The sequence below is a fragment of the Drosophila takahashii genome, chromosome 2R (assembly GCF_030179915.1).
Source record: "Drosophila takahashii strain IR98-3 E-12201 chromosome 2R, DtakHiC1v2, whole genome shotgun sequence".
In the NCBI taxonomy this organism is placed as follows: domain Eukaryota; kingdom Metazoa; phylum Arthropoda; class Insecta; order Diptera; family Drosophilidae; genus Drosophila; species Drosophila takahashii.
In genome coordinates, this window is record NC_091679.1 from 27,727,985 (window position 1) to 27,742,035 (window position 14,051).

The 14,051-nt window shown below is 45.9% G+C and overlaps 3 protein-coding genes across 4 annotated transcripts; 1 reads left to right on the forward strand and 2 right to left on the reverse strand.

Annotated features, from left to right (window-relative positions):
• Window positions 1-249: 249 nt before the first annotated feature.
• Rcd6 (Reduction in Cnn dots 6) lies at window positions 250-5,487 on the reverse strand. 2 transcript variants are annotated; one of them, XM_070213869.1, is made up of 4 exons: window positions 5,207-5,487; window positions 2,789-2,941; window positions 2,130-2,369; window positions 250-1,590 (listed from the first exon to the last, which is right to left on the reverse strand). In XM_070213869.1, exons 2-4 carry the CDS (start codon window positions 2,849-2,851, stop codon window positions 457-459), a joined length of 1,437 nt encoding a protein of 478 aa, XP_070069970.1. In that variant the 5' UTR covers window positions 2,852-2,941; window positions 5,207-5,487; the 3' UTR covers window positions 250-456. The 2 variants fall into 2 exon arrangements, with proteins under 2 accessions (XP_070069970.1, XP_044248767.1); XM_044392832.2 differs by lacking the exon at window positions 5,207-5,487 and having other exon boundaries at window positions 2,789-3,100.
• Window positions 5,488-6,268: 781 nt separating this feature from the next.
• Window positions 6,269-13,785, reverse strand: rig (rigor mortis). The gene is made up of 9 exons (XM_017147856.3): window positions 12,253-13,785; window positions 11,367-11,679; window positions 11,152-11,314; window positions 10,941-11,094; window positions 7,595-8,493; window positions 7,373-7,538; window positions 7,158-7,308; window positions 6,843-7,100; window positions 6,269-6,782 (listed from the first exon to the last, which is right to left on the reverse strand). Exons 1-9 carry the CDS (start codon window positions 13,682-13,684, stop codon window positions 6,605-6,607), a joined length of 3,714 nt encoding a protein of 1,237 aa, XP_017003345.2. The 5' UTR covers window positions 13,685-13,785; the 3' UTR covers window positions 6,269-6,604.
• Window positions 8,996-10,947, forward strand: LOC108061566 (cilia- and flagella-associated protein 206). Its single transcript, XM_017147857.3, has 3 exons — window positions 8,996-9,701; window positions 9,759-10,108; window positions 10,174-10,947. Exons 1-3 carry the CDS (start codon window positions 9,065-9,067, stop codon window positions 10,918-10,920), a joined length of 1,734 nt encoding a protein of 577 aa, XP_017003346.3. The 5' UTR covers window positions 8,996-9,064; the 3' UTR covers window positions 10,921-10,947.
• Window positions 13,786-14,051: the final 266 nt, after the last annotated feature.

Genomic DNA, 14,051 nt, shown 5'->3' on the forward strand with positions numbered 1-14,051 from the left:
TCGATGTGAGCAAGTCACACGATTATTTAACCAGTTACTCTGTTACTTGGTTTATACGCCTGCCATAATTGTTTGTCATAAAAATTATTTCTACAGGAGAAAAGGTTTATTTGCCATCTAAATTATACCCCAAGGTTTTTGCAGTGAAGTCTCCCTCATTTAGAACATTTTTATTTGTAAATGAGGCGTGTTTGTTAGCATAGCACACATATTTTTGGGCTTATGGATTCGGCAAATAACCATTTATTTACAAATATAACCTGCGTATAAACGTGGCATAAGATTCTCCCAGTGTAACGTTAGTCTACGAACTGAAACTGAGTTAGTTTGTGGCTCTTTGGTCGTTATTCCGAGGAATCTCATTCTATGTCGAGCATGTCCTACAACTAGTGATGTCTAACCTAAGCGCTGACTGATGATCGATTAGGGATCGGGATGAACGGGACCGGAAGGGACTCAAAGAGCCACATCGCGGTACTTCCGGTAGTCGTCGGACTCGTTGCCCAACGAAAGTTTGCTGTTGGCCGTGATGTACGGATTGGCGTAGTTGGCATAGCCAAAGCCACCGTAATACTGCATCTGCTGGCTGTGCGTGGAGCCGCGTCGCTGCATCGGTTGAGCCATCACGGTGCCGGCGAATCCTCCCGTGGAACTGCAGTTGGAGGGCCGTCGGTAGATGCCTCCCGCCTGTTGGTGGTGCAAATGTTGCTGCTGCTGCTGTTGGTGCAACAACATGGCCAGGTAGTATTGCTGCTGCTGCGTGTAGTTCTGCAGCAGATTGTTCCCGTAGGCTGTCAGGTCATTCTGCACCTTGCTGATACCGTCCAGGTTCTCCAGCGAAACGCAATTCCGTGAGAGTTTTCCGGGTGGCGGCTGCTTGTGGGTTCCGCGTGGACGCCTCTGCTGAGCCGGTGGCGGTGTCAACTGTTTGGGTTCAATGGAGCAGTATATGGGATCATTATTGACGGAGCCAATCAGCGAGGGTGGCGATGGTCGGTGCGAGTCCTGGAGGTTGTTCTTCAAGTCGTCGATGGTGATGTTGAAGTACTTGGCATTCTTGTCCTCCGTATCGAGCACATGTCGCGGATTGTACATGCCGGGCAGAGTGCAGCGCAGATCCATCAGGGACTGGGCGCGATGGCCAGGCGGAGCCACCCCAGCTCCGCCACCTCGCTGCATCAGTGTGGCATTGTTGAACTGCTGGGCCAAGGCCGGCGCAAACATGCTGGCATTGAATTCATTCTGGGAGCCAAACGCCTGACTACCACCACACTGGTTGTTCAGACCCAAGCCCATTCCCGGACCCAGTGGCATCTTGGAGGCTGTCTCATCGCACAGCTGGTAGCCGGCGTTCTCGAATCCACTCAGCCGCTGGCTGGAGCGACGCGAGTCGGCCTTGGTCATGGGAACACTGGGCGCGGGCGTTTGCAGCGAGAGTCGAGTGGCCAATCCCTGCAGCTGGCTCAGCACCTGGGTCTCCCGACGCCACCGAATGCCCGTGGGAATCACACAGATCAGCGCGAAACAGTTGATGATCAGGCGAATCAGGTAGGAAGTCAGCTCTGTCAGTCCATGCACCGATTGGAGACCCTGGAGAGTAAGAAGATTGAAATATTATCCTAAACTTAGGAACACATTTCTATTTTTAAGTCCTGAATATTTTAAAACTTTATATCAGACCCCTCTACAGGTTAATCAGATGAAATTTTAATTGACTTGAAGACAAGAATTTGAATACTCAGGTATTAAAGAATCTCTCTATTTCAATATAACGGTAATCAACTAAGATTTCTAATAACGTATTGTTTTAAACTTTTAGAAATATTCCATATTAACATCTGAACGTATTTTTAGTCGTTTTGTTTAAATACTATTTTTTCATCGCTGATTTTTAAAACTTTATAAACTCAAGGATTTGTCGATACAAATAAAAAAAAAACAAAAATTGTTCGAACAGACTCCAGGTTTAACAAATTAATTTCTGATTTTTTAAGTAACTTACAAATTGAAAACTGGGTGGGTTCTAAGCCTGATTGCCTGATATTACATTTATTAAATGTATTGTAAAAAGCCAATTAACAAAAAAATGTTGTCTTAGTGGTAAATCCTAGTCTGGTTTTCAAACTTACCCAGTGCTGTGTGGTCATGATCATGACAAAGACCAGTTCTGGAATCGAGAGGAGGCCGATGATGCCCGACCAGGCGAACAAGGGCCAGCAGAGCCCGCTGACCAGGCCGTGGATGAGGATTGTGGTGGCCACGAACATGACGAAGTACAGCGAGCAGAGTGTGTAGGCGGCGAAGGGCAACTCCCCGTGGGCCTCCAGTATCCAAGAGACCTCACACGAGAAGGCCCCCAGATAGACGATCTGCGAATGGAGATCGAAATGGGAAGAGAAATGGAAATTAGCCGAGATTCGCAGAAGAAAAGCGAAAACATAAATCAGGCGATGGCAGTTAGAGATGTAGAAATGCGATGCACAAAAAACATACAAAAAAACCGGAGACAACTGTGCCTCGCAACCATCCATCAATCAATTAATGAGCTCCCACCTTCCCTCCCTCAACGACTTGGACTGCCTCTTGGACTGTCAACTCGGTCAGCGCAAAAAAAAAGAGATGAAATTTTTACATTTGCGCAAAAAACGATTTCATTTCATTTTCACTTAATGGAGCAGAAATGTTTTCACACTGATAACGGTAACGGACGGACATACGGACAGGCAGACGGACAAGATATACATTTAGAGATGAAAACGATATGGAGATATCACCCGAAGTTACTTACCAGCAAAAGAACCGCCACCACGCAGCAGATAATGAATAGATTCGCCTTTATAAAGCGCTCCATAATGCGTTCGTTCCAAAAGTTTTGTATGCTATTGCCGTTGCCCGGCGGCCGCTTCTTCAATGAGGACGGCGACTGCTTTTCACTGGCCTTCTGATAATTCATTATTCGTGTTATTCGGTTGCGGTTGTTGTGTGAATATATGTGTGAGTGCGGTTTTTCGAGAGAAATTATGCTGCCAAGCGGGAGGGTGGTTTGGCCTTGGTTCCCCTTTTAATGGGGAAGAGGAGGAGGAGGAGGCCAGTGGTGCGATGCGATGCGATACGATGCTATGTGTTCTAGTTCTTGGTTTATGTTCGAATGGGTTTCGAGTCCAGACCGCTTGTGGGTTGAATGAAAGCGTTAAGCGGCCCAATTGAGCCGTGTCATGCTAGGTTGGTGCTGAAATGAGAATTCCGAGATGAGATGAGCTGCGATGCGTCCAGTTCGATACTCGGAACAAAAGACTTAGGCAACGAACTTGTTTTGGCTGCTACACAAAATCTCTGTGTATATGTGTGTATAAACAAGCTAAGAAACAAATAAACACAGCGTAGCACTCTCAGTCAGTCGGGTAACGGCCTGTGCCATATTATTTAGAAGATTTTCACTTTTCCACACAGCCAGTTCGTTGTCCAAGTCTTTTGTTTGCTCGCCCGAGCAAATATTTGACCCGAAACAAATGGTGTCGCGTGCTAAGAAGGAAGCTTCTGTCGAAGAGCTGGCTGAAACTGTTTACCAAATGCCAGTTACGAGCCACCTTATGTCATGACAAATGAATTTGCAAACTCGTCAGTAACCAAATCAATTAATCAATTACACTCCGCTACCAAGTTTGTGTACTTAACGCATTTTTAAACGAGACAAGGAGATGGAAATAAATGGAATTTGTAACTGAATTGCTTTAAGGAATTGTGAAAACTTTAATATTTCCTATAAATAAAATTGAATTAAAATTCAGCCAAATGCTTAGTTAAAATGTAATAATAGATTAATATAATAACTTTTTTAATATTTCCAAATTTTACTCGCATAATACATTTTTTTTGTATTTATTATATTTGAAATATTTATATTATATCTAGCTTTAAAACGCCCAATAAACTCAGATGCAATGAAAAATACAAAAAATGAAATGAAAAATGAATCACGATGGAAAATATGAGACAATTAACAAATGGAAAGTAATTTAAAGATTTATTTCAGCCCATTTAAACAAACCGATTCCGTAGGCACTTGTAATGAAAAAAACCCGACCAATTATCCCATTGGCTTGCCCACGAATTCGTGCTGTGGAGTGTAAACAATTGAGACGCCTCGCCAACACATCACTCAGAGGTGCTCGGAGCCCAGTTATCCGCTTAGTCGGATACGGTAATCCGCCCATAATAGACATCGTCATCAAAATAGAGGCGACGAACTTGTCGGCTCAATGTCGTCAGCACGCAGGTGCGCCGGCTCATCGTGCTCATCATGGTCTGCAATGATGATTATGATTACGATTATGATGATGGGATCCACCCGAAGGCGTATCTATGGGTTTGGCCGGGGTGCTCTTGGTCTTGGTCTCCGCCCAAAAAGGAGCGACGCACCGGATATGCGCACCTTAAAGTGTCTGATGGTGGTGACTTGCCCCATTGACATTCCGTAGACGTTGCAAGTTTAGAGCCAGCTCTTTCCTGTCCCACTGACGATGCGGTGGTTCTGGTTTTTGGCTTTCTTCGGTGGCCGGAAAGAATTGCAAGCCAAGTTTGTTTTATTGCTAATTAGCTGGACAAACTCATTCTCGTTGGGCTGTCCGGTTTTTCGGGGGCATTTTTTCATATTTAAACGGGTTTTCGTCGGTTTCGGTTTAACTGCTATTTATTAGCACTCAACGCCGGTAAAATGAAAAGGTGGCAAGCGATTTCGCAGCGCCCTTGACTGAATGACTGCCTGCCTGCCACACCCAAGCGACGAGGATTACGAAATTATGCAGATCCAACATACATAATTTCTGTGAACCCTGTGTGACCGAAAAAATGCGAGCAGCATTTCAAAATATTTCGCATTGTGCTCCCCGCGCCTCGCAAACAATTAAATTAATTTAATTTCGCTATTGTGTTAACTATGATATGATGTGTCTGCATTGCGGGTTCGATAGCATAAGTGCAACAATGGACAGCGGTGAATGCATGAATAAACAACAATGCAGCGGCAAAGTTATGCAAATTGTTATTATGAAGTCGTTGTAAATCGAAATGAAAATGGAATCGAAACGAAACGAAAAGGCCAATCCAATGCGTTGCCGTTATGCTGTGACTGTGCGTTTCAAAATGCAATCAGCTATTATATATAGGCATATATCCAGCATATGTATCGATGCGTTGTAAAATGTACCTTTCACTCGGCATTATGATTATTATTGCCAACGATCCAAGCCTATCCGATCCGATCCATCCCAAGCAGTTACAACAGGCAGGCAGAAATACCGAAAACTAAATGAACAATAAGCGCGGATCGTAGAAATTATCAGTCAAGCAAGAAATGTTTTTTCTCAGCGACGCACTCACACACGAGCTGCTCCACTCCACGAAATTGTTTAGCGTTGAGTCACTGCTCGTAGTATAAATTTCTCAAAAGATTCGAAGTTGTCGCTCATGCAAATTGCGTCGCCCCAACGACGATTTTAATGGGGCACGGCAAACAAAACCACACACAAGAAAACACCACCACCAACTACGAGTGGTTCTTGGCACTTTTACTGCGCGCTTAAATTAAATAAAGCCAGGAACGGAGAACTCGTTTTGTCTCATCGCAAAAGCGAAATGTGCTCTCGTACGCAATTATGTATGTTTTGATTGTTATTTAATTGTACAACGGTCACTCGACCGACCACCATCAACCATCACCAGGTCAAGTCAAAGTTGAGGGACGTGAGAATGGTCGAGATGTGTGGGTCACTCACTCCGTAACGTGCCGCGCGATAACGGTACGCTGAAGCTTCAGCTTGGCGCGCTTGCAAACGGTTAAAAGTGAAATTCGAAAGACTGAGGAAACGAACTTCGTCCAACCGAACGAGACTCTGCGAGCGCTGCGGCGGCTACGACGTCTGTTTGGCAACTGAAGAGCAATGCGGCGCTTCCAGCTTAAAGTTTCGAGCCAGCTCTGCTCTGGCCTGTCGTTTTGTTGATTTACATTTCTCCGTCGGTTTCGTTTGTTTTCGCTGCTGCTATTTCTGTTGCTACTGACTGTGCAGCAAGTTCACTCGCCCTGACTCTTGTTCCAACAATTAAAACTTAATTCCTAACTGGCAGTGATGCTGACGGCGGGCTGGGGAACCCTGCCATTTGCATAATTTGATGCCAAAGCCCAGACGAAAATGAGGCCTAACGGTCATACTTTTGATAACAAATGGTTGCTTTTGGCCTGTTCTAATTAAAGCTTGCCGCTGGGTTTCTTTTTCTCTCGTTTTCGTTTATTCAAAATTCAATTTGTGTGTGTTTCTTTACTAGCTATTGTGCCATTGATATATATATCGTGTTTTCCTCCTTTCTTTAGGGTAAATTAAATTAAAATAAATGGTATGCCGAAGGCAACTTAAAACAGTTTCAATTCCACTCAGTCTCTGGCTATCTAGGTATGAAAATTAGTTAAATCCATGGATGAACATTTTTAAATGCCTAGCTAATAGATAATAGCTTCATGATTGTATCGGGGCGATTTTCGAACGAGTACTCTAAATACAGCCTGTTTCAGACTAAAAACTATGCTTAAATCAACGAGATTAATTAAGGCTTAATGTTCGGCAGTGGAGCCATTGTGTATGGGCTCAATGGGGGCACAACCATCTAGCACTCCGCCCAGCTGGCCAATCCGTTTGATTTGGTCCATCAGTTCGGCGATTTCGGGAGTGCAGTTGCGAAACTTCCTTAAATAAGAGTAGCCGCGCAGCATTTCGTTGTCCAGTACGCATCTGTAAAGGGATTTGCATTATTATTTTGCTTTAAATTTTAATTTTAGTGGTTTTACTTACATCAAAGCTGCTGCTGCAAAGTTGCCCGTTCCCTCGAGTTGCTCGAGCCACTTGTTAATTATGGTCTTGATCAAAGGATCCGTCGCTGGCAAGCAGATGCGCGCATGAACCAGGGCCTCTTTGTAGTACTCGTTGGCCAGAAACAGATTGATGGCTTCTGACTGCATTCCCAGGCTAAAGAGATACGTGGCTGCGTGCATGACAAAGCCCTTTTCCTCCATTTGCTTGGCATAGGCGCGGCAACAGTCCTGCCAGAGCCTAAAATATAACAAGATTGAAGGAAATTTGTTTTAAAGCATAAGATCTAAACCTTACGTAAAGGACACTGAAGGGGCTACCGAGAGATGCCATTCGGTAAGCGTCTTGTTGGCCATGTGCTGCTCCAGCTCCTCGCGCAACTTGAACGTGGATATGGCCAGACAAAGTGGGGCTATGTCTTTTGTGTTTGAGTGCTTCAAATTGGTTACTGAAATATTTCATTAAACGTTAGAATTATTGTTGATTTATCTGTTAATTTATATTTTACGTACACTCTGTGGCAATGAGCTCCTTGGCCATCACTTTGGTACTAAAAAGCTTCGACATGAGCACTGACTTGTCGATCTTGGCCGCGTCCTCGGTGAGAACAATGGCCAACTTCTCCAGGGCGCTCTTGTTGAGCTCCTTCTGGGTGAGGTAGAGGCAGGTGCGGCTATGCTGTGGGTGGAAACATTATTAGTTTTAGTTTTTGGAGAACGCCACTGCCGACTTACTGTCAAGAAACTGTCGGGCGGTTGACCAGCTTCTAATTCCTTGCACTTTATGCACTCCTTTGTGTTTACTTTCTGGGACTTCTTGTCCAAGCTGAGAGCTCCCAGCATTTCCTCCACAGGAGTCTCGTTCACAGGTATATCCTTAACAGAGTTTTCATTAACAGGAGTTTCCGATTCGGAGACTTTCTTCTGATGCTCGTTAGCTGTCTCGGCTTGTAGTTTGGCTGCCATTTTCCGCTGGTCGCGTCGCTGTCGCTTCTTATCAGCCGCTGTGAGTACGGGAGCGAAGGGCTGCGTCAGGGATTTGCTAGCCCACTTAACGTTCAGTAGGGCATCCACTTTGGGGCAGATGCTTTGCTCATCGCCAGCCTTGATGTCGATTAGCTCCACAGAGAGTGCCTTTCCCGAGCACATGATGATATTCTCGTTGGTGGGCAAAAACATTCCACACCACATGGGGCAGTGGTAGACAATGGTCAGTGGTGGCTTCTCTGGCTCGTTGCAGTTCCACAGGCACACCTTTCCCTCGATGTGGAACGTGAGGAGCAGATGCTTCTGGCTATGACTCCACTTGAGCGAGGTAATCGAAGCCTTCTCTGCGCTTGCCCTGAAAGTGTGCATCGTTTTCCAGTTGCGCTCCGCAGGCTGGAACTCCATCACATACACGGACTTGTCGTTGCCCGCCACTCCAAACTTATTGCTGTCCAAGGGGCACCAAGCTATATCGGTCACATAGCGAGCCAGCAAAGCTGACTGGCGGATAAACGGAGTCCAGGACTTGCCCATTCCCGAATCTCGTTCGTGCAGCTGCAATAGACCATCATCGGTGCCCACGAAAAGGAAGTTTCCACGAACGCTGAGGTAACTGGGCCGCGAGATGCAATTCACAATTACGGGCTCTGTAAAAAATACAAAATAAAAACGGTTAGTTAAGAATCTTTATTTTTTATATTTATAAAATAAAAACTAAACAAGTGGCCTTCTGATTTGCTTCTAATATTACTTTAAAAGCCTATAAGCTATCGTTTACCTATTAAATCGAAATTAAATCTTAAGTATGTATTTTTTCCTTGTCTTTAAGAATTATTTTCAAGTAATTTGCTTTACATGTTGCGCTTAGCTTAAACAGCTAGTTAAATCGTGTCTCAAAGCCAAGAAACTCTTTGTTTTAACTTAACTTAGAGACCATTGTTCTCTTTAAATTTCAGTTTCAAAGATAATTGTGTGACCATTTTAATGATTTGGCAGGAATAATTAAAAGTTAAGTAATGCTTAAATATCAAGGAAAATAAAAAGATTAAGGGCATTATTAATTTCAAAGTACGAATTCTACAGCAAATTAAAATTACACTGTGTAACCAAGGGCAACAGAAAAATAACAAGGAAAATAAATTTAACAAGCAGTCAACGTTACACATTTCTTTTCAACGAGTTCTGCCCTGAATTAAATTAATCGTTCCTTTTACTAGAATGCCGCGTCACAGGACACTGGTGACCATTGGTCACCGCATTATGAAGCGCTTCCGGCAGTTGGATCTCAAGGTTGACGAGGAGTTCGTCACCTTCGCGGTTCACCTGCTGGCCAGGGATCAGCGAAGAGGTCTGCTTAAATACGACCTGAACAAACCTACCGCCTGTGCCATTGACTCTTTTGTGAACACAATTGTGGATAGCTATGTGAATTCAAAGGATTGTACGATGGCCAACATGAAGATGGCGTGGGTGATGAAGAAAGGAGTGACCATAGATCTGGAGTATGTCAAAAAGCAGTACGAGGAAAAGTTCGAAGCGGAACTGCAGCTGCTCATCAAAGACATTCTCCAGTACCCAGAGACCTGCAGTAAGGTGCAACTGGACCAGCTGTTCGCCAAGATGCAGGTCTTCATTGTGGCCTGCTACAATCTGGGCTCGCCCAAGAACCATGTGCTGCTCAAGCTTACGGCCCAGGCTCTGAACAGCGTTATCGGACGCAGTGATTTGCAGAATTATGTCCTAAAGAAGAAGTACCATCGGCTGGAGTATCTTCAGCGATTGGCGGCCACGGTGGGCGGCATAGTTATCTATAATAATGATGGACCCGATGGAGATAGGGAGAATGTCAGAAAAGGTGGGTTAACAATTTGCTTTTCCGTTTCCGAAATATTTAATCTAACATATTTTCTAGTGGTTGACGATCTGCAAATGGCTCAAAAGAACACGGAGGCGGCCTTCAGAAGCAGTTTGGAGAGGGCCGTCAAGATGCAATCCTTCTGCCAGGCGGCCCTCGATGATCTCATTCATATTGATCACAAGGACGAAACGCTGACCTACCGAGTGCCCCTCGAGCACCTGGATCGTCTGAACCAGTTCTCGGTGACCTACTTTATGCTGCACCGCTGCCTGACCACTCTGAGCGAGCATTACCAGAGCACAGTCTATCTGATTGAAGTGGAGCAGAAGCGCTACAACTGCGTGGTGGCCAAGATTAACGATACCCTGGCCATGCGCACCGCCATTGATTCGGAGCTGGTCTTTGTAAGTAGATTGAAGGGTTTACCCTACAGTTTTTGGTTCAATCTAATAGTGTCTTTCGTTTCTAGCCGCACTTTGTGTACATCTCACAGGTGTGGGCCAATCTAAACCACTTCCTGAACCACATTGTCGAGTTGAACAAGCTGCGGGAGAAGTTGGAGGCGTTGGTGGTCGACGACTTGATGACCCTCGCCAAGGAAACGGTGACCGAGCTGCAGGCCCTGAATAAGCGCATAAAGAACCCCAAGGTCTGCTCCTTCGAGGAACGCATGGATGCGGTGAAGAACCTGCAGACCGATGGCAACTTTTGCAATCTAAGCAAGGCGGACATTAAGGAGTTTTGCTCCCTGGCCATGACCATAACGAATGGCCTGCTTATGCCGGCCCAAGTGACCAGGAAGCTTTGCTCCAATGTGAACATTACTTTCGGCTTTCGGGACCCAAGATACGCTCGCTTCGCAGAGCTCCGCTTTGAGCCCTTTATAGCCGCCTTTAGGAAAGTGGTCTTTAACAGTGCCAATCTAGCGCTGCTCTTCAAGTTGGACGATGCGCTGATAGCGATGGAGCTGCAAGATCTCATAGTTGAGCCGCCAAAGCAAAGGGATTTTGAGTGTCAAACGGAAATGGTTGTGACCAACGATCTGTCGCCAGCCAACTGGATAAACGTGACATGGAATGCGTGGGACTATCACAGGGAGACCATCCACTTGGCCAACATCCGTAAGCGGCAGACCAACGACACGCAGACAAAGATCAGCTACGGACAGCGCAACGCCCAGAACCAAACGTACAACACGCGGCAACACATGGGATGAGGTCAAGGATCAACACTCACCAGTTTTGGATTTGCTCAAGTCGAAAAACCCAAACACGCGATTCACAATGAAGTAGATACAGTTGTCCTGCCACACCAGCGAGTAGACTTCCTTCTTGTGGGGCGTCCGCAAGTGCGTCTTGACCTTCATGCGCTCCACATCAAGGATGCCAACCTGTTAATGTTTTCAGTATATAGTTTTAAAACCAATAAACGAAGTGAATAATCCTACTGTTCCGTCGAAGGTGCCAAAGGCCAGCTCCAAGCAGTTGGGACTCCAGGCCAGGGAGTAGACATTACTGGCCACATAGACGCTATCGATGGGCAGGCAGCTGGTCGAGAGCTTCGATATATCAAAGAAGGCCACGCGGCGGTCCGAGCAACCCAAAGCGATTCTAAACGAGAAGAAAGTCAGTCTTGGTTTTGGCATGTTTTATATCAGCTTACTTGTTCATATCATCCGGACACTCGGCCATTGCTCGCACTCCGAACGCCACTGTGCCGTAGAAGGCACTCACTTGGCCCTTCCTTGGATTCATCATTCCAATCTGACGATTGTTTCTGCACAACCATATCATCTCTTTCTCAGAGTCGCAGGAAAACGACACAATGTCCTGCAAGTGGCAACTGTGTGCCTTGTCCTTGCTGATCTTGTAGCGAAGCATCTTCCGCTCGAACTCTAGAGACCAGAAGAACAACTGGTGGCGACTCAGGGAAACAATCACCTGGTCGTTCAGCCAGTAAACGTTGTTTAGCTTGCCTGAAAAGAAACAAAGTTAAATGATTGTTAATTACAGGGTTCGAAATTTAACACACATATTAAAAACATGCTAAATTGTATTTTACAGTGTGAGCAAAGTTTATGACATGTGTGTCAAAAACAAAGCTCACTTGTGTTTTTTACACAATGTGTTATTAACACGACTTGTTTTTTACACACTGTGTTTCTAAAACAAATGAAAATTAAATTTTATGGACATTAACGAATCGAAGGGAAAATTAATAATCAATATTGGGCCAGGATATCTAAATTGTTATTTTAAGCCGTTTTAAAGCATATGTTTCTGACGTTTTAATGTCAAAAACTCATTGTGTTAAAAACTCATTGTGTTAAAAACTCATTGTGTTAAAAACACGTTGTGTAAAAAACACAAATAAACTGTGCGTGTTATTTATGTTTCTAGCATATGTAAGCTACAATTTTTTACACACATGTCAATAACTTTTTTTGAATTTAACACTTTGACATTTAACATGTTAATAACACAAGTTTTTTACAGAGTGTGTTATTTTCCGAAGCCTGGTTAATTATGTTTACTTGCTGACTACTCACCTGCCGCCTTGCTCCTGCTGTAGTTCTTGCCAGCGTGTGCTCCTGTATTGGCATTCCAAATCATCATCACCTCATCGCCGTCAATCGAAACTAGCAAGCTGTCCAAGCGAGTGTTATTTGCCGAGGTCGAGCTGATGGTCTCCGTGCTGACGGCTGGCACCGTTTGAAGATTGCTCTGGGGCTCCGACTTGGCCTGCGGATTCCCCGACGCATGCACCTCAGCCTGGTGGTAGATGTGATGCAGGACTTCTCTCTTTGGCTTGGCTGCCTCGCCATCGACGATCACGGCATCGTCGCTGGACGAGCTGTACTGAATGACCTCCAGACTGCCTTCGGTGGAATCGCTGGCATCGTGCTTGTTGCTACTCGTGCTGGCATCACTCAACGGTCCCTTGGGCTTCGTGGGCTCGCAGTCATTCAGAGTGACCTCCACGTGCTGGATGTTTTCCGCCTCCTGACGGGTGGCCAACAGATCCGCCTTCATACTCTCGCAGGCTTCAACGAAATCCAAGGCAGCAGCACCGGCTGGCTTCTCCAGGCCGACAAAGCCACCACCGCAATCTTCGGAGGATCGGCGTCGCGCAGCGACAGGAGCGCCAAACTCGCACTCCAGGTGATCAAAGTTGTAGATGTCGAACAAGTCGTCCGATTCGGCTGCCCTGGATTTGGACAGCGGTGGCGGCTTCGCCTTGGGCTTCTCCTGGTCGCCATTGCGGCTTCGCCACTGTTCGGCCCGCGAAGTCAGATCGTTGAGCTGCTCCTCCTCCCGGGGAGCAGGCACCTCCCGCCATGCCAATCCGCAGACGGGCGCCTTGTGGCCGTGGAACTTGTAGACGATGTTCATCTTACGCAGGTCGCAGACCAGCACATTGCCCATGGCAGTGCCCACGGCGAACTGGTTGGCGTTGTAGGGGGAGCAGCGCACCATGGTGAGCTGATGGTTGCGGGGCGAGATGAAAGTGGGGCGGCGACAGTAGCTGTTGGAGGCCACGCAGTAGATGACCAGGTCGCTGGCGTCCAACGAGAGTATGTTGCCGTTGGCCAGGTAGCTCATCAGCACCGAGTTGGTGGTGTGGTGCACCACGCGCACATCCCTCGCCTCGTGCTGATGCTGATGGGCCTTGTGCCCGATGACGGCCTCTCCCAGTCCGCAGTCCCAGACCTGAACGCTCAGATCGTCGCCAACGATGGCGAAGGGCTTCGTTGGACCACCGTTCCCACTGCCCCACATGGGACTCACGTCCAGGGCCAGGATGTTGATGCGCGTCGACATGGTCACCACTTGGGGCTGTTCGCCGTTTGCCGGCGGTGCGGATATGTAGTTGATGCAGCGAACGCCGGCGTACAGCAAACCGCCGTCGGGAGCGGCGGCCGCCAGGGAAACGTTGCCGGGCGGCGTGGGCACATTGTGGTACATCACCTGCGAGTTCATGGCGAAGGATCAGGACTTGGCACTAGCGGTAAAAAGGATTATTTCCCGCTAACATTTGGCGTCGTCCGGATTTTTTTCTTCTTCGGAAACCGCCTAGTGTTAGAAAGCTTCGCAAGCTTTGGCAGTGATGCCGGATCATTGTCGAAAATGATGGCAAATTTAAATTAAATAAAAAAAAAACAATTTTAAGTTTAATTTGTTACTTATTTTGTATATCTAATATTTAAATTACTATTAATTAGGTTTATTTTGAAAAATCATATAAAATATAAAGTATATTTTGTATTGCTAAGTAATTATTAAAATGAGAAATCCAATTTTACTTAAAATTTTGTATACAAATGTATTTAATTTTAAAATAATTAAG